The sequence below is a fragment of the Coffea arabica genome, chromosome 10c (assembly GCF_036785885.1).
Source record: "Coffea arabica cultivar ET-39 chromosome 10c, Coffea Arabica ET-39 HiFi, whole genome shotgun sequence".
Classification (NCBI taxonomy): Eukaryota; Viridiplantae; Streptophyta; class Magnoliopsida; order Gentianales; family Rubiaceae; genus Coffea; species Coffea arabica.
Genome location: NC_092329.1, coordinates 8,335,029 through 8,355,079, shown reverse-complemented (window position 1 = coordinate 8,355,079; position 20,051 = coordinate 8,335,029). Strand labels below are relative to the sequence as shown.

General features: G+C 35.1%; 2 protein-coding genes across 2 annotated transcripts; one reads left to right on the top strand and one right to left on the bottom strand.

Annotated features, from left to right (window-relative positions):
• Window positions 1–1,314: 1,314 nt before the first annotated feature.
• Window positions 1,315–7,692, top strand: LOC113713519 (homeobox protein knotted-1-like 2). The gene is made up of 5 exons (XM_027237256.2): window positions 1,315–2,255; window positions 2,348–2,473; window positions 2,582–2,717; window positions 6,657–6,910; window positions 7,029–7,692. Exons 1-5 carry the CDS (start codon window positions 1,833–1,835, stop codon window positions 7,230–7,232), a joined length of 1,143 nt encoding a protein of 380 aa, XP_027093057.1. The 5' UTR covers window positions 1,315–1,832; the 3' UTR covers window positions 7,233–7,692.
• Window positions 7,693–13,553: 5,861 nt separating this feature from the next.
• LOC113714334 (homeobox-leucine zipper protein HAT22) lies at window positions 13,554–15,039 on the bottom strand. Its single transcript, XM_027238136.2, has 3 exons — window positions 14,319–15,039; window positions 14,125–14,204; window positions 13,554–13,977 (listed from the first exon to the last, which is right to left on the bottom strand). The coding sequence occupies exons 1-3, from the start codon at window positions 14,769–14,771 to the stop codon at window positions 13,680–13,682; spliced, it is 831 nt and encodes a 276-aa protein (XP_027093937.1). The 5' UTR covers window positions 14,772–15,039; the 3' UTR covers window positions 13,554–13,679.
• Between the last annotated feature and the right edge of the window lie 5,012 nt (window positions 15,040–20,051).

The following is a 20,051-nucleotide window of genomic DNA, read 5'->3' as shown; positions in this document are numbered from 1 at the left end:
ATCTAAAGTTATTAGTTTTAGAGCTTGCTTAATAAATTGGAGTTTTGGGAGGTTTCGCATAAAAATATACTATACTATAATATATATATATGAAACAAAAAAATTAATTAAAAAATATATCAAGAAAGTATTTCTAGAAATTTTGTAAAAATTCACAAAAATTAGTTAGGTTGTCCAACTAGAATGTTTATACACTAAGCATGATTTTTTAATAATGGAGTCAGTGTTATAAAAAAATTGCAAAAGACAAAATTTTGAGGAATAAATGGAATGGAATGGAATGCTACTTTGGTGTAGGACTTGTTTGGATTGCTTGTTTCCGTCGGAAAATATTATCATTTTCCGTGATTACATTTTCCTATCACTTTTTTCCCTCACATATATCAAATCGCTACAGTAATTTTTCCATAAAAAATGACGAAAAATGCAATCCAAACACAAGTTGTCAACATAAGAATTGCTCGTGATGGCTTCCATCTGACATAGATGTGCTTAGTGATGTTAGAATATTCTTATGTTAAAGTAGCTGTGATCAAACAAAACTGTAAAAGCATGAATGTTGTCAACAGTCTGATAGATATCTCAAACGTAAGTGAAAAAAGAAGTAAAATCTTCCAACTTTTAAGTTTTTTTAATCAATAAAAACTTTTAAGTTTCTTTTGCTGTCTCACAAATCAAAGTGAATATTATTCAAAATTCTTTTTATGTTATTTAATATAGCACTTTTTTTTTTTATGTGATACTACAGAATGGAAATGTGGTTGAAATAAAATATAAAAAAAATTAAACAATAATATGTTTAGGGAAAGAATAAAAAAATTTTTAATGTTGAAATATTTGACCAGATCAAAACTACATGTCATGATGATAATCATGTCCAAATTGAACTTTATGTCAAAGGTTGTAGATTCATAACCACATTACCTATGGTTTGTCTATCACACAATTAATCTTTTTTTTTAATCCACAATTAATATCAATAGCGTGTGTTAAGAGTATCGATTCAAGTTTACCCCATGATGCTGGTAGATTCTTCATTATCCTCCACTGAATTTAACTACAATTCATGTGGTAGAAAATTATTTTTAAACAATTCAATAAAATAATTCAAGGAAAGAGAGTCAGAGAGACCGAGGGAATGAACAATCAGAAAAAGGAAGTAATTAAACAGACCTGAGGTGAAAGATGTAAAGCCCCATTAAAGTAATGGGAGGAAAGGGAAGAGAACAAAAAGGCCGCAAGAAAAGAAATTGGAAAAATCTACTCCGACTCCGACTGGTTTCCTTATCATCTTGTGGTCTTCTTTGCTTTTTTATACTATTCAGGAGTACGATACCCTGAAAATTTATTTCTTTAATTCTTCGACAACAAACAACGTCTTGTCACTCATTCAAGCCTCAGAGGCCTCCACAGTTTCCGGCCTAGAGCCACCCCCAAAGCCAACGCCGCCAGTCCCTTCTCAGCCCCCCTCTTGCCACCCATGTAACTATTATCCCTACCATGGAACAGACAATTCTATTAGTGCCTCAGGATCCTTTTTATGATGGTAAAGTTCAAGTGCAACAAGCTCAGCTCAAGGCCTCCTTGACCTCAACAGAAGAGATCATCATCGACTTTTTACCTGAAATTCAAATATAAACATCCACTCGCTACTCATGAGTGTATTAAACCTTCTTATCATTTGATAGTAAAAAGAAAAAAGAAACTTGTTCCTTCTTCACTCTTTAGGGTTTTTAACTTTTCCAACTCTTTTTTGAGTTCTTGATTCAGGGTTCAGGGGGTTTTCTCTATATTTGTAGCTTATTTTCAGCTTCAAACTTTGCTGCGAGAAAATGGAAGAATATAATCATCATCTGGGAGAAAACACTGGTCCAAGGGGAAGTTTCTTGTATGGAGGCCCAGTCCTAGCAGCACCAAGCTCATCAGTGTATGCAAGAGCCAGCAGCGGCTCTAACAATCAGTTACCAATCAGTAGCTTTCATCTTCAATCAAGTGCTGAATGTTATCAGCAATCCGAAGGCCAAGACCATCCCATCGTAAAAACAGAAGCTGGAGCCTCTTCTCATCACCAACACGGACAACACAAGTTTCAATATCCTTCCATAATCAGGAGCCATCAAACTGTCCAAGATCATCATCAGCAACCACACCATCAAGAGAGCGAAATTTCTGGTGAAGCAGAAGCTATAAAAGCAAAGATTATTGCTCATCCTCAGTATTCTAACCTCTTGGAAGCTTACATGGATTGTCAAAAGGTAGTACAACTTTACTGAAACAATAATGTCATTCCAATATTCATTCTTGTAATTTATTTTTTCAATCGATTTTCTACTTTTGTTTACCTTAGGTGGGAGCTCCGCCCGAGGTGGTTGCACGGCTCACGGCAGCCAGGCAGGAGTTTGAAGCAAGGCAACGCGCTTCCTTGGTGACCGGTAGAGATGTTAATAAGGATCCAGAACTAGACCAATTCATGGTGTGATCATTATTTTTAACTTTTTGCTAATTTAATTCGATAATATTCTCTAAATTTTGTAAAGGGTTTTCATGGGTTTGATCTCATAATCAGTGATTTGAAATTTAGGAAGCTTACTATGACATGTTGGTGAAGTATCGAGAGGAGCTAACTCGACCGTTACAAGAAGCTATGGAGTTCATGCGAAGAGTCGAAACACAGCTAAATATGCTTGGAAATGGTCCCGTCCGGATCTTCAACTCTGGTAGTACTTTCATTCATTCTTCATCAATTTAGAGTCTTTGAAATGGATAGAAGACGAGTGTTTCCATTTTATCGTCCAGCCTAGCAAGGAAAGAAATCAAAGGGATTGCACGGGATATTAGGAGAATAAATGTTCACCAGTATTGTTTATAGAGTAGCTGGGGGGCTCGGCTGGTCTGATATATAGGTGCGGTTTAACTTTCATTGTGCAGTATGGAACTGATAGTTCAGCTGTCGAGAGACTACGAATGTGGTGAGTGTCTTTAACTCTTTTGATGGTCTTACCACTTTGTTAGCTAGGCCTGCCCAGATTTTTGTGCAATCAATGCTGTCCCGTGCCATTTTTCCAATTTCCAGGGATAGTTTGACCGATATTAACAACACATTATCCTTTGCTAATGCTTCTTCCAAGCAAGAGAGGAGGACTTTTGTTAGAGTGGGAAAAACCCTAATCACGAGTCTACAGTAAGAAGATACTTGTGATGTTATTCCTTTTTGGCAATAAAGATTGCGAGGAGGGATCAGAGACAAATAATAGATCTTCTAGTGTAAAAAGAACGATGAAATCGCACGTTTGGGTTTGCTTCTATTATCAGTTAGCTTTTGTGTATTGCTTCTGAGTCTTCTGACAAAATCATTCTTAATGAGGTTTATTCCCAATGCTAATAATCCTTTACACAACCACTTCTCTCTCTCTCTCTCTCTCTCTCTCTCTCTCTCTGTCTGGTGGTCAGTGATGTGTATGTGTATAGATACCTCGAGTAAATATCAAATTATTGTTGTCATTTCCGATTCTGCTTTGCTTTTTCGGTGGGAACAATTTATATTTGGTTTTGGGTACCTTTTAGGCCTTGGAAATATGAAGCACATAGGATGCTGTTCATATCAGTGCCACTTCATGTAGCTCTGTATGGACACTGTCAGATTTCTGTTCACATTTATTTCTTACTGTTTAATTTTTTATGGCCTTTGTTTTCATTTGATTTTCTTATGAACAGTAGATTTGTAAAGGTGCATTTTCCTTCCAACTATTTTTGTTCTTGTTGTACTAATGAATTTTTTAATGTAATCTTACTTGCTTGACCCTTAAGATGCTAGAGGAATATGAAAATTGCTGATATTTAACCAAACCAAACAGAAAAAACAGAATGAACCATTCCAAACCACCAAACAGAAAAAACACCTTCCCATGATCATCTGATTTGTTTCCACTATATATTTTATAGGGCTTCATTATAAATTTTTTTGATCTGTGCAATGGCAGTCTACTTTGGCCATGAATGTGTTTGGTAAGGTTTTGTTACAATATTTAATGTAAGACTTAAGTCTAGTAACGTGTAAGATTATTTCTTCGGATTAAAAAAAAATTCTTCTCCCATTGCTTGATTTGATAGAAGAGATTTAATCATATGTCAATGTAGATTAGCTTCAGCAGTACTTTTAAGGCTGAATGCATGAACTGAAAATTTCCTAATATTTTGGGGTTTCTGGTTAGTTTGCTTTTGCATTTTTATGGCATTGAGAATTCTAGCGTACAGGATTAGTTGCCATTCATCCAATTGTAATTGACCCATGGATGTAAATCTTGGCTACTCTACCGTTCTAGTTTGCTGTCTTGTGAATGTGAAGTCATCTTTTGCTGTTCTAAATTGCATGGTCATTTTTTTGGTTGTGATTTCTTTTTGGCCCTTTGTCGTCCCCTTCTAGTTTATCAAGAAGAAACTTTTATTTTATCACATGATGTCGTTGCTCACAAGATTCTTAGCTTTTGATGAAAATGGGAAAGAAAGTAGTGTACATTCTATGACACTGCATAATTGCATATGGTTCACTAATAATTGTCGACATTTAGTTGTTACAACATGCAAGAAATTGAGAAGAAAAACGATGTTTCAGCATTTTTTTTTATAATCTAAAAAGAACTAAACTTCAAAAAGGACTCTACAAGCAGAGTTAACTGGGTATCATGAGTAATAGTGCCATCCATGCAGTACAAATGTAGCTTACATAAATTGTACGTGAGCAAATATGATATGTCCTATACTTTTCTCTGTATATTTTTCCTAAATTATTCAACAATGACTGAAATGATTTTGTTGAATTTGATATGACGTTTCATGGGGGTTCCTCCTAAATTGGACCTTAATCTAAAGGGATAACTCACAGATATGCTCTCTTCTTGCCAACTTGATGTTAGAGAGAAACACCTCGAGAGAACCTATCAAAGAGCACGCTTGGTGTTAGGCAGAAACACGTCGAAAGAACCCATCAAAGAGCCCAACATGTAAGGCAGGATCCCAACTCTAACCCAAAATCTTAAACTATTAGGTCTTGGGTCGAGAGAACCCATCAAAGAGCCCACTTGGTGCTAGAGAGAAACATGTCGAAAGAACCCTTCAAAGAATCCAACATGTAAAGTAGGAATCCAACTCTGATCCAAAAGATTAAACTATTAGGTTTCGGCTCCTTACTTACATATTAACAAATCTCCCCTTCATGAGTAACCTTTTACATTGAACCCAAGTTTACAAGCTTTTCTGCGAATCCACATTAACACTTAAGGTCATCTCTTCTTTCAATCATCGACCCACTCTTCTTCAACATCCAAACTAGATTTTGGACCCCTGCCGACACTTTGGTCCATCACCAAGAAGAGAATTTTCTCTGAGAAGAATCGACTTGCTCACGAGTAGCCTAGTGTCGCAACCAATAGTTTTGATACCACTTGTTAGGTAGCCACTTGTTAGGGAAAAAAACCTTGAGAGAGCCCACTAAAGAGCCCAATATGTAAGTCAAGAACCCAATTTTGACCTGAAAGTTGAAGCTACTGGGTTTTGAGTCCTTACTTACATATTAACCGCTCTTTTTTCGTCTCTCAAACTAATGTGGGACATAGTTATTTACTCATGAATCTAACAGTTTGGTTATAGCGGTGCGTTTGCTTAATGCTTGCTCAATCTTTTGTATTTCCTTTGTCTAATGATCGATATCATATGCAACACAATGGTTTAAAGTAAATCAAAGTAGAGATTATACTTTATTTACTGTGATTTGTGTGAAGGAATTAATATTGATGTGAGCTAATTACAATCTTCACTGAGTTTAGTTAGCTAATTTCAGATTTGTAGAAATTTTGGTCTCTTATATATGTAAAAATAGTGGTAGAGGACGAGATGGCCCTCCTTTTTTTCTTTTCCAATTATTCTGGCCAAATACATTGAGAAATTGATTGACTAATTCGGTATAATTTGCTTGAGACTGCTATCTTCATATAGCTATCTTCTTGTGCATAGATTCAACCTTTTACTTGTTCTACTATTATCACTTAAGGAATCTACTTAAGATGAAAGTCTAGAAAGACATAATAAAAGCCAAACTACTAATCCATATTTGAGAAGTGTTGGTGCTGTACACGTCTATCATTATGGTATGGTTTATAAGGCATTATTATTTCTTGCATCATAGTTTAAAAAGCAGTTGTATACCACGTATTTGTCAACCTAGCTAATGAATTTCCACACGACATTAAAGCTGTGCCTATGAGTGAAGAGGTCATTTCTGTGATGGATTATGTGTGTCTTGAACCAGTTGCAAAATTCTTACACAATTGCATAATGTTCTTTGTCTACTTCCTTTCTTGTTATACTTGTATATCTCTCTGTTGAGTAAAGAATTAGTTCTCCTTTGCTCTTGTTGGCTAGGTATGTAATGAAGGAGTTGCTCTTTTTGCATATATGTGTAGAATGCAAAGAATAGGCTTCAATTTTTTAACACAAATACTGTCCCTTATCACTGTTGTTTTGTCTTTGGAAAGTAATACAACTACACTGTTCTTCTTTCACCTTATGCAATTGTGCTATGCATTCATCTTTTGAATATTAAGTACCACTCGCTTGCACTCTTTTGCTAGTCTGTGTTTTCTAAACTAAGAAATTGGCAGATGAGAAATGTGAGGGTGTTGGATCATCTGAAGAGGACCAAGACAATAGTGGTGGAGAAACAGAACTGCCTGAGATTGATCCACGTGCAGAAGACCGGGAACTAAAGAACCACTTGTTGAGGAAGTATAGTGGCTACTTAAGCAGTCTCAAGCAAGAGCTTTCCAAGAAAAAAAAGAAAGGGAAACTTCCTAAAGATGCTCGGCAAAAGCTTCTTAGTTGGTGGGAGTTGCACTATAAATGGCCATATCCTTCGGTATGCTTATTTTACATTACTATCATCCCGTCTACTTAAAAGGAGTAGGAAATTCTATTGGATAGGTTAGTTATACTCACTTCTTGTTCTTATTTCCCGAATGTTTAACAAAAATCAGGAGACAGAGAAGGTGGCCTTGGCTGAATCGACTGGATTGGACCAAAAACAGATTAATAACTGGTTCATTAACCAAAGGAAAAGACATTGGAAGCCTTCTGAAGATATGCAATTTATGGTTATGGATGGCCTCCATGCACAGAATACAGCACTCTATATGGAAGGCCACTACATGGGCGAAGGCCCTTACAGATTGGGGCCGTGATGCATGTGCAGAATATGTTTCCAAGGTTGCAGAAATTCAGGTTGGTTAAGCTCTCAGTATAGAATGCAAGTTCTTAGTTACACTGTCTGATTCCTCGTTACAAGATTCAGTAAAGCCCTCTTGACAGCAAGAGCTCTTTTTATTAGTATGAAAGAGGTAATTTGTGTGTGTGTTTTTTCAAATCAACCAACATTTGGTAGTTTCTTTAAAGTCATATCTAGGCGCATTTAGAATGTGCCCATTCTGCCTGATCTTTAGAGGGTCTGGAATGCATTATCTATGCGCTTGACGCGTCTGCATCCAGGAAATTGCTTATGGTGGCTAGCCTCCACTGTTGTAATATATAGGTCCCTGCAAGCTATCATCTAGTTGTCAAGTGTATATGGTTAAGAGTGATTATGACTTGTAAACATGGATTTTGGTCCTTTGTTTTATATTCCTCCATCGCTATTGGCTGTTATTGTTGTTTTCTCGTTGTCTGGAGGAGGGTTTTTGAAGTTCTTGGCAATAAGTACTAGTACGAAATAAGCTACGCACAGTTTCAACGTGTGGCTGGAATATTTGAATAGCATCTCAAGGCATTGTGTCGATTAGGGAAAATGTTCAGATTAAAATGGCTCATTTCTCTGCTGTATGATTGGTGTTGATGCTATGACAAATTTTTGCCAAACGTTGCTGAGAAATGAGCGAAATCGAGGGCGTGTTTGCTCGGATTGACTAAATTCTCTATAAATAAGTGATAAAGATAAAATAGGTGCTACAAAACCATCATCTGATAATTTTGTCTTGGTACGGAAAGGCATACTTATAGAGCATGAGGTTGGTGCAGTTTGAATGATCCGACAAGGCATTGGCCTGCTATCTGTTTTGCAAATGGAAAAGTTGGTTTCATGTTTCAATACTATGATATTGCAGACTATTACTAGATTGGATTTGATAATTACTTTAAGCATCAAGTGGTCAAACTTGAGGATAATTTGGTCTTGCAAGAAGTTAAATGGATTCTTGGACTCTTAAACCTTTCTATCGCTTTTGCTTTGTCAGTAGAATTAGCATCTGACAGAAATTAATTTAATAGCAAGAAAGTTCATGCAAATTAAATGTTAAGCATCTATTTCTTCAATTTTAGATTGAAATCACTGAACTGAAAGTGTAGTCCAGAGCAAAACTGAAACTGGATTACCGCTTAAATGTCATAGTTCAAGTATTAACCTATGAAATTTTACAATGTGTTATGGTCTTTAATTCTTTTTCTTTATTTCCATTCACTGAAATCTATTACCTGAGTCTTGCCATTGATGCTCCTACAAAAATCCTGGCCTACTACTGCCTGCATTCTCCTCATTGAGACTATTCGCAGAACCTTGGAACGAAACTCCATAGATTCTGAACTTAGGAAATCAAATTCGTAGCTGAGAAGGTGCGACCAGTTTCCACAATTGCATGCACATTAAAGTCCGCTTCATATTTTCTCGACCATCCTCAAAGCTGCTTGCTATTTACCAAACGCTCGCGGATTTATAGCTATTCCTCAATGATTTCCAGTTGATTTTGTGTCCTCATTGACTAACGCCTAACTCAATTCAACTGGTAGGGATATTAACGGTTAATTTTGCAATTCTTGGTTCCAATGTTAATTTTGTGCCCTTTTTTTCTTCTCCTCATGAATTTTGGAGTCTCTTTCCAAAACACTAGAGGGGGAGGAGGTAGTGTTGCAAATGAGTTAAGTTTTGCTCAATCGAGTTAAGTCTTGACTCAATTTTATCAAACTCGAACTCGACGAACTTTCAATGTAAAATTTGAGTTCGACCTCAAATTCGAGTTTAGTCAAATTCAAGTTCGATCCTACTTGAGCTTAAAAAAATAACAAATAATTATTTTATTTTAAAAATAAATAAAATAGTAATTTTTTCTTAACAAATAATAAAATATTAAAAATATATATGTAATTTTACTCTATATATACATACATATATATATATTCAAATGATTCGCGATTTAACGAGTTAAGTTTTTTTGCGGTTGACCTTGAATCCGATTCGAGTTCGATGTTAACTGAACTCAAATTAAGTTTTGATCAAATCGAATCAAGAGCGCTCGCGAGCGGTTTGATTGGTTTGCGGCCTTGGAGAGAGAGAGGAAAGTTGAAAACCTACTCCATAGCGGGCAGCTCATAAGTCTAAAACCTCTGAGGATGCGCAGCAACCAGAGGTTGAAAGTAAGCCAGAAACAAGCCTGCCATAATTTTGGGTCCAGCTTCAAATTTCTAGGCCTCCAACATATTTTATGGCTAGTAAAAGACTGGAAGTTGAAAACTGTAAACGTTTCATTTTAAAAGGTCAAGAACAAAATCACAAAATTAATGGCAACGTTTGGATGGATGTCTAGAACTTGATTTTTCTGTGCAGAAAATTAGAAATGAGATTAGCCCTGATATGATACCTCACACCAGGATAGATACATGATTGATTCCCAAACAAAGAATCTGAGGTTTTCTAAATTACAAGGAAATTTATCCCAAAAAAATTACAAGGAAAATGCCATAATGCCTCACGCTGCATAAAGAAGTAAATAAACAATTAATTAGCAGATTTGGAGAAATAATGATCCAAATTGAATCAGATTTTTTTTCGCTAAAAAACCAATGAAGGTTATGAGTTGTACAAATATTTAAATTATTGACTAGTATACTTAGTATTAGCTTGCAATGGATCTTCTGTCCCATTTTTTTGTACCATTCTCTATCCCACTTTTTATTATATTATTATTTCTCCTTCATAAACATCATGCTTTATTTCTTTTTTGTTTCCTTAATATCCAATAGCTATTAACTAAGTAATGCACAAAATTTAACAAATTCAAAAAACCAAAATGCATAAAAAATGAGATTTTTTCTACTGTATTTTTAAATTTTCTATTATATATTGCTTTTTGAGGCTGTTGTATTTATTTTTAACTATGTTAATAGTTATTGGATTTTAAGGGAAAAAAATGAAATAAAACATGATATTTATGAAGGAGAAATAGCAATATAATAAAAATGGGACAGAAAGTGACACAGGAAATGGGATAGAAAATCAATTGCGATCCCCAACGCATGAAGTAGGAAGTAACGTTTTTCTTTTCTTTCTTTTTTGGTAAAAAGGTAAAGATACAACTATAATAGAATTAAAAATTGCAAGATTAATATGACTTTTGTACACTTCGTTTTTGGGCTATATATATATATATATATATAAAATAAGTAAAAAGTTTTGAATTTAGAATTTTCTCCGTACAATTCCTCCCCCTTACTATCCAACCTGACTCTCCCACGGCCGGACAAAATGTTCATCGTTTCTATACATAATACCAAACTAATGCTAAGCCGGGACAACACAAGCAGAGAGAATCAACCCTTTTTTATATAGTAATTAGAAAAAAAAACATTCTTCTTGATAGAAGTATCAGATGTTAACAATAGGATTATCTTTTGTGTTTAAAAATAACTTGCGTGGTGTTGGTATGTGGCCGGGCAGCCGACAATTATTTGTAAACTCGAACTTATTTATTGAATTCCGAGAGACTGATGCTTCGTGATTTAGATTTACTCAATTAACTTAGTACGCAATTATTACATTCTGATGTGGTTTACATATTAAATGTTTGAAATCCAATCCTAATAACTTTTCCAATTTTTTAATGGAAATTATCAACATAGCGGTCAAACCACGTTTGTCGCTAATTGAGTCACGTGCCTTTCATGTTACAGTTAATTATGTTCAAGTGGGATGTCAATTTATATAAGCACACGTTAGGTGCGTTTGATAAAATTGAAATTGCAAAATTTGAATCCATTCTGAATTGTTAAGTATTAAAAAATTTAATATATTTGAGTGTATATCATATTAAGTGATAAGTGAATATATTTATTACTTAGTTTTTGGAATAAATTTGACCTAGAGAATTCAGTGTTACATTAATTCAGATGTTCTATTTTTGATTAACAAATACTTTTAAATAAGATTTGAAATTTAAGTATTGGATTATCAAACAAGGCTTTTGTGTTCATCAACTTTTTTTTTAATGAACGTCATAATTTCATTAATATCCGCTTTTGTGTTTATCAAACAAGACTTTTGTGTTCATCAACTTTTTTTTTAATGAACATCATAATTTCATTAATATCCGCACTAATGGCCAAAGTTACATCATGAATCATACACAGATAACAAAGAACATATCTAAGAAGATTTTTATTACTTCTTTATGGATTATTTTTTGTCTTCATCAACTAGCACCATAAAACTTAATCATTTCCCTAATACACAAGTAAGAATTGAGAACAAAAACATTTATGTGATTAAAGTTAAGGTTTTTTCAGTTTACTTGAGAAATTTGTTTTATATTGAGGCGTGCAATTGCCGGATGTAAACAGACACATTTGGACGTGGATGATGACGAAAAGTTTGGTGATAAAATGATAATGATCACCTAAAAAGACAGGCTCTATGATTGTTAACAATGTTAGTTTGGTGCTAACACGATATGACGACTTAGATGGACATTTGCTAGAAAAATAGTACATTATTTGAGAGCATGAATGAGGAGGTACTAGATAGGAATATCATCTCCATCAAGTTGTAGATTGAATTAATTCTCAACATCCAAGCATATGCTACCAAGTTGCATGATTATCATATTGGATTTTCTACACAACTTGCCCCAAAAAATTCAAGTGTTTGGATTCCCACTTTTTTTATGTAAAAATTATTTTATTTGTATCATAAATATAATTTTCAATAATTTTTTTATGTTCAAAATTACTATTTTATCTCACATATATCATATTACAAAAAGTACTGCAATGTTATTTCAAAAAAAAAAAAATTTCCAAACATTCTTATACAATAATCAGTTGGAAATTGGGAGCTATTCAGGTATTCCACTAAATCACCACATAACTTTAGAGTTCAAATTAATCCAAAGACAAATTAGGAATTTGATTTTTTTTTTTTTGCCAATTAACTTCTCGAGGGCAACAAAATTTTGGAATACTAGTTCCTAGGTTCCAAGAAAGAAAACTTGGAGAGGTGATATCTTGCAGACAGTAGTACTGAAATCATATCTTTTGTTATTGCCTATTGGTATTATAGTTCCTCGTCAGGGTCTCATCTGTTTACTATTAATTAGATATTTAGTAGCGGTGCAGAAGAGATTTCCAAATAAAACACCAAAAGCATTTGTCAAAGATTTTCCACTGCAGGATATGACTTAAAATCTGGATGCTTCTGAATTGTGATAAATCACATGTATCTTTTAGGCATGCAGTTGTGGACGGTAAAAAAAAAAATGTCTCATCGTCAGATAATTAAACAATCTGCAAAGCAAAATAATTGCAGATGACATCTATACATCCTGAGATCAAATCAGAAGCAAGTACTAATTACCACACTTAAAGTTGTAAATCCATTATGAGGACCTCTATTTCTATTATTCGATACAGCAAATAATTAAGTTTTCGAATATTAAAGACAGGTTAGAGAAGGACAAAGATTTAGAAAAGATAGGTAGCCTCACGATATAATTTCAACAACCCTAGCAATCCACAAACCACTATGTGCATGCTCAAAAAGATGGTAGCCTAAAGATCGATGCTTTGAACAAAATCATACCGACATCTTTGAGCCAAAAATGCTACCCCAAGAAAATAAGGGATTTCTCTAGCATAGAAGAAGTGTGGATTTGCTTGAAACATTAGTGTTGTTGACATGTTGTTCCCATAGGAGGGCTGTTGCATATATAGATTTCCTGACCAATGTCCATCTTCAAATTCCGCGACAGGAGATTATTTGGAAAAAATAATTTTGAAATAATTTTGTGATGTAATGTATTTGAAATGAAAAAGGATTTAAAAAAACTTAATTATTATACAAGCGAAAAAAAATGTTTTGCAGATAATCCTCAATCCAACAAATTGCTACGTAGATACGGCCAAATGCAAATAAATTGAAAAAGAAGCACATGATAATCTTTATAAATTGGGAAAATTCATTCCCGAGGCATGATTACATCGAGAATCATCTTAAAAATTACTCGCATATTTAATGAAGTTGCAGTTGCAAATCCGCCTGATGAAAAATTCTCCCGTACGTCTTGATCCGGAATTACAATTGTTTTAGTCCTAATATTTCTTAAGAAAGAAAAACCCCATTTATACGTAAAAAAATGAATTGGAATCCTGATCTAATCCATCATGGTTAAAGGAACCATAACCATAAGTAAACTACTAATGGAAAAAAAATTCACAAATATATGTTATGTACAAAAGCTCCGGTAAGGTTGAAGGGAAAGAGACAACTCAATTTTCACACATTTTCACATAGGCACAAAGGATATACAATCTATTTAATATATGAGTATTGGCCAAATAATATTGGAGCCTAAGTGACTAATTAACTGAGTTGTCTAGCAAGCTGCAGAGGGATGATTGGCAAAGGGGCTATAATAGCGAGGCTTCGCTCCGATGGAGAAAGAAATTTTAGAAGACTTCTCACCAACATGACCACCACTGCTTATCCTCTCACAAGATGGGCACATGCTAAGAGTGGCTGCCGGTATCTGCATGTACAACGGCGGTGGCGCCGCCAGCTTCATTGCTTTTAGCTCTTGCAATTCTTTGTTTAGTCTTCTATTCTCTTCTTTTAGTGTCTCACAACATTTCTTTAATAACTCACAGTCCACTTCCGTTTGTTTCAGCTTCGTCCTGTTTGCAGATTAAACAGAAAAAAGAAAATCCGGTCAAGGGATTTTTTTCTCTCTTTGGTAAAATTCATCTCAACCATTTTTCTTTCATTTAACAAAAAAAAAAAAAATGAAATGATTAGATTAGAGGAAGTTAACGAGGAAATACCTGGCTCTTCTGTTCTGGAACCACACTTCTACCTGTCGTGGCCGTAAATTCAACCTATTTGCTAAGGCTTGCTTTTGTTTCTGGTTAAAAAATGTAAAGATGGTTCCATATCAGAAGGTTTCACCTTTAAAGACTAATCCCAAATATAAATACCGATAAATGGAGAAAAAGGAGAGAGTTCGAAAGAAAATTACAGGATTGAGAGTGCTGTGCTCTTTGAAACTGTCTTCTAAAATAAGAGACTGTTCTTTTGTCAATCTAAGTTTTTTCCTCGGACCCTCTTCGTCTTGATCTTCACAAATCTTTGGAGAAACTCGTTCTTCCTCTACTTCTTCAACGCTAGCCTCCCTTTCCCTTTTGACACTGGAATTGGAAAATGATGAAACCGCACTAACTGATGAGGCCTGCTGTCCATGTATATTACAAGATTGATCACCTTTGGCACCAGCATCAACACTAATGGTTTCAAGCTCTGATGGCAAGCCTAAAGTCAGAGAAAAGTGATCAATTTTGGGTGATGATTTATTCTTGAACTCTTCATGATGATCAAACTGAGGAAGATGATTTTGATCATTATTTCTGGTAGTAAAGGTGGAGCCTAGGCCAAGACTAAGTCTGGTGTTGCAAATATTGATATCAAATACCATGGTTTATTGAAAGATATTTGAGGTCAAATTGCAACACGGGGGTGAGATATATAAACAAGGGGGGTGGTTTGGTTGCTGATATCAGTGGAGGAGAATCGAATATATGAAGTTTTTTTATGGAGGGCAGTGGAGGGATAGCCTTATTTGCTTATTAATCAAAGGAAGGAATGAGTAGAGAAAACGAATCTAGACTCTGACATTATGAAAATCACCATCTCCCTTTGTCTTCTTAGGTTGACTAAATAAGAGAACCATATCCTCCCCACCTCCTCTTTCCCCTTTCCCCCTCTCTTGCGCTCTCTGTTGAAGTCTGCATCAAACCAATCTATCTTGTAATAAGATGATGTATGTAGAGAAGATGACATTCGTGGTACGTGGAATCACGTAAAAAAGTGGGTGCACACAAGAACACAAGGGAAGAGAATGGTTCGCCACCTTTACCTTTAGTGTTTACATTTAATACTGGTAATGGAAGAATAGGAGACAATTGAAGTAGGGCATACAACTTTTCCCTTTGCTTGTGAATTATATATGTTTGCAGCAACTTTAGTACACATTCTAGACTTCTTGTCGTTGGTATATCCTGTGCAGTTCCTGTTCCAAAATGTGTAATCCTACTCAAACAAGAAAGTTCCGTTTCATTATATTTTTAACTGAGAAGGGCTAAATTCACACCCCTCATTTTAAATTCACAAACGTTTTAATACTAATCGTAGAAGTTGCATGTTGATACGTTAAAGGTGTGAAATTAAAATGGAGTAGTGTGAATTTAGTCCAATAATCACTACTGATATGTAAATTAGTTATAAGTTGGCTTGAAATTAATTATATGCTTTTACCTTGTGCAATTAATAGGACCCAAATGAATTGGTCTGGCAAATGTCCATCTTTAAGTACTACTAATTAATAGTAAATTATTTGATTTCCGGCATTAATTATTATTATTATTAGTATAAAAATCCAGCTTCATCAGATTGAATTGGATGTGAATCATAGTGACATCCCATCCCATGCATAGGTTGTTATAATTTTCTAACTTTGATTCGAGTAGGTTGCTTCCCGGAGCTATATGTAGCATACCCTACATGCACTATTATAGCTAATTATCTTTATTCAATTATTGATTAAACAAATCAATCGACCGATTCAAGGACCGTGCCCCATTAATAAATCTCTGTTTGAACAAACATGGCGTCTATTGAATAGCAGATTTGTATTGTTCTTATGCGATGAGATTATCCTCCAGGACTGAATCCCACGTAACAGCTGAAGTACCCTAATTCGTTTTTTTTTTTTATTGTTCAGCTCAGGCAACGGCAGCTTTCTAAAGGTTAATTTAATTAGCCACTTTTCATGTACTTCTCCTTTTCTGCTTTAAGTTTTCGGGTACACCAACTGACAGGTTTGGACAGAACCAGTTTACTCTAATCATAAGTTTTAGGGTAAATCCTTTCAATGTATACACTAGTAGATCTACATGCTTGTGACTTTTATAAATTTTAGAATTCAAAATTCGAACTAATATGATATGGTATTCATTTAATCTTGTCAGTGATCAGACTTGTGCGTAAGAAAGATTAATCAATTCATCGAGTTTTACGACTTTATAACCCTTTTTCTTTAAGACCATACTATCTTATTCTTAGGTCGTGTTTGATTGATTACATATATACCAATTTCTACCTATTGAATGCAAGCCAAAAAAGATTTACTAAATATGTATATTTTTAATTAAATAACCTGTAGTTCTACGCTTGATATATCTCAGTTCTTGTAGCCCGCCCACCCTTTCATTAAATCCAAGATCAATTACTTCGCTGAGACGTAAGTAGATCTTGAGATTAAATGCGGTGCAACATTTGTCTTTGTCACATACTCTTTTAACAAAGCATATTTCTGAATGGCAAGTTACAAGAGAACCTGAATTTTCACGAACATCTTTTGCCATGAAGATAATTACCGAATGAGGTATATGCTTAATCTGTCACGGCTTATCCATCACCGACGATTTATTTCCATCCACTAGTTATAATTCAGCATTGATCGGGATAATGCAATCATGGTCATGTCTTGGAGGCTTTTGCAACCATTGATCTATACAGAATTGCAGAATCATATATTTTGTCTTGACAATAATTGTTCTTTTTCAAATGGTTTAACAGTAAAAAAAAAATTGTAAAGAACGCGGACAAGATGAAAAGTAGAAGAGATGAGGTCAGGACATTAGGCCATGAAAAGCTGTCGAGCACCATTAAATTAAGGTAAATAGAGTTATCCAGAGCTTAACTAACAAGTTTGCCTTACGTGGTCAATAGATAGACATTTGACTTCGACAAGAGTGGATAAAATCGAACGTTTGTAAGTGATTTCAGAATAATCAAATACCAAAGCTAATCATCATGCTTGTAATGTAAACCCATCTTTCCTTAATCCCACCTTAGCCAAGCCAAATTAAGGACAATTAATTTAAACAAACAGCAAAAGCAGCAGAAATCTGATTACTCCTTTATAGTAAGTATATATCCCTAACTTCAAAAAGATGTTCTTCTGTAATCTCCTCCTCATAATGCATGCCATTATGTGCATGCAAATTCTTTTCCCATTTATGTTGTGTATGGGCGGTGGGCCTGCGTATACGTGTCAAGCCTCTCTGCTTGACACGTGGACAGCAAATGCTGATGCTGAGAGGACAAGCCTCAGAGCAGCATGTAGAGCCCACCAATGATTTGGCATCATGGGCATTTGATTCTTGAGGAATCAGGAGGACGATTATTGAGCGTACAAGTTGGCAATGATGGGTGGGGATGATGTTGGAGATAAGGTTTCAAATTGTGTTCCGGGCTTTACGGCCAGACGACCACTGCTACTGCTGGTGTGATTTTGTGCTCTTTGTTTGGCTTTTGTGCATCCCACTTTCCGCTTTATACAAGTTAATAATAATAATGCTGTAACTTAGCCTATAGCCAATCGCACCATGCAATGCTAATGTCCCGTTTGGATTGGAGTTTATGGGAGTTTTTTATTTTAAAGAAAATCATAATGCATCGATGCGATGCGATGTATGTGAGATGAAGAAGAGAATTGAAATATACATGTTAAGAAAATATTTCAGAAACTAAAAAATCATACAGTAGCAGCAGTGCCAAACTCCAAGGTTTTTTCTTATTTTTTCTGCCTTACTAATAGCTAAGATGAAAATTGAATATTTTAATGTAACATGAAGTGTCGAGAGATATATTATTAATTCGTGAAGCTTGAATCGGAAATCATTTACTTGAAATAGGGTTTTTCTATTTTGTATGCTTAGAGCTCAGGATAAGTGCACAAAATATAGAGGGTGTGCCCACAATAAATTTTAAACATTATCATTCACCCCTTGAATTGAGAGAGCTTTAGCCAAAAAAAAAAAAATTAAGTTTTAGCAGACAACTAAATACTGGATCCATCTCTTATCCTGAGTAAATAACAGAAGAACCCTTTGAACTAAATATTGAGGCAGCCATTTTTGCAAGCTCTTTAGGTTTTTGAAGGCATTATGCATACAAGTTCTAATTTTTGCTTTGTCGGCATCTTAATTTATATTATTGAGCGTCAATTTATGCACGTGAGTGTATCACGAATCAATAAAAATGACAGCCATTTTCGCAATTTTTCAATGTGAAAGTTTATACCTTAATCACCATGGATTTAACTCCACTGACTAGATGTAAAGAAAGAATTAGTGAAACAAATTTCTCTCCACAATCATAGAAATGCTGAATGTAAGACTCACAAAAGATGGAATAAGCTCCATCTAGACAAAAAATGTCTAGTCAGAGCTACATTCTATCTGATATGAGAAATGAGATACCTTCCTTGATTTCATTATTATTTCCAAGAGAAAGCATCAGCAAGACACCGACTTTGTGAAAAAGTAAAACCTACTCTACCCCACAGAGATTGTCTTCCACTCTATGGAGACATCATAACACAAATTTAAAAAAGTTGAACTCCATGAAAGTTCGTGGGAAATTCATGAATAAACCTCCTCGTGATTGAGTGTCAGCTCACTCTTCATTGAAAGGCTAAAAAAATAGTGATTAATTATTTAAGTGGATTTGGCCCACAACCAATACGGATGAGAAAAATCAGTGACAATCATATCCTCACTAAGTATGGTGTAATGTAATATATGTAGCAAGCTTAGGGTGACATGTCCTGTTGGTCCTGGAGAGAGCAAAGGGTTATTGTGCTGCTGCCAAATCGGGTGGTTTAGTGTCTCGAAGATATGGCACAGGGGCCCCAACCTTCCATAAACCCCATATTTGATTGCTGGAACTTGGAATTCGGAAGCCAGAAACTACATGTCCTGTGGGATGATACGTGCATGATAGCAGTCTTGTATGGGTAAAGCATGCTTCAACCCTTTTGGTTTCACCCCTTAGTCCGAAGATCAAAGATACAAGGAAGAAGAAAGAAATTAAAGCAAAAGGTTTCGGGACCATATTTTGATGTGAATATTTGGATATTGATATGTTTGGAGTTAGGGCAGCAGGTACGACTATGGTTTCATGACCTAGTTATGTGCGATATGTATGTAGATGATGTATGTATAACACTGAACCAGAAGACACAAGACAGCCATACCTACCTCAAGTCCGATATATTCCTTTGGCCTGTTCTGTCTTTATGTGTATCTCTGGATCTGATAATTATGTACGTACGTCTAGAAGCTTTGCTCTAAAGCAAAAGGGATTAATGTATGCAGTGTGAAGTGTGAACGCAGCTTGAGGATACATTACTGAGGAATGAAGAATATGTTTGCTTTAGCTACTAGACAATGCGCCTTTTTGATTTTGACCTCCTCATGATATGATTTGATGATGATAAAGAAATCAGCCACACTCGGTTAATCAGACTGACTTCAGAGAATCATTCGGCACACAAGTGGATTCGAGCCACATATCTATATGATTGGAAAATCACGAGTATCTAGAATCTTTGATGTTCCACGTTTCAAGTTAAGCAGACATTGTGAGAGGATCCAGAATACTGTATCAGCTCTTGGCATCTTTTAGATTCTTGAGAAAAATTGAACCGTCTACACCTGCACTTATCAACTCGCAACTTGAAATTCGGTTGATTGAATGCAATATACTATTACAAAGTCAAACTTTCATAAAGAATTTTGCGAAAGATAGATGCACCACTAATCCACCTCTTGATTGAGCATGCATGCAATTGCAGCCGTTTATGATTTCTTAAACATCTAGAGACATGTATTAAAAGTTTTTCTTAAGG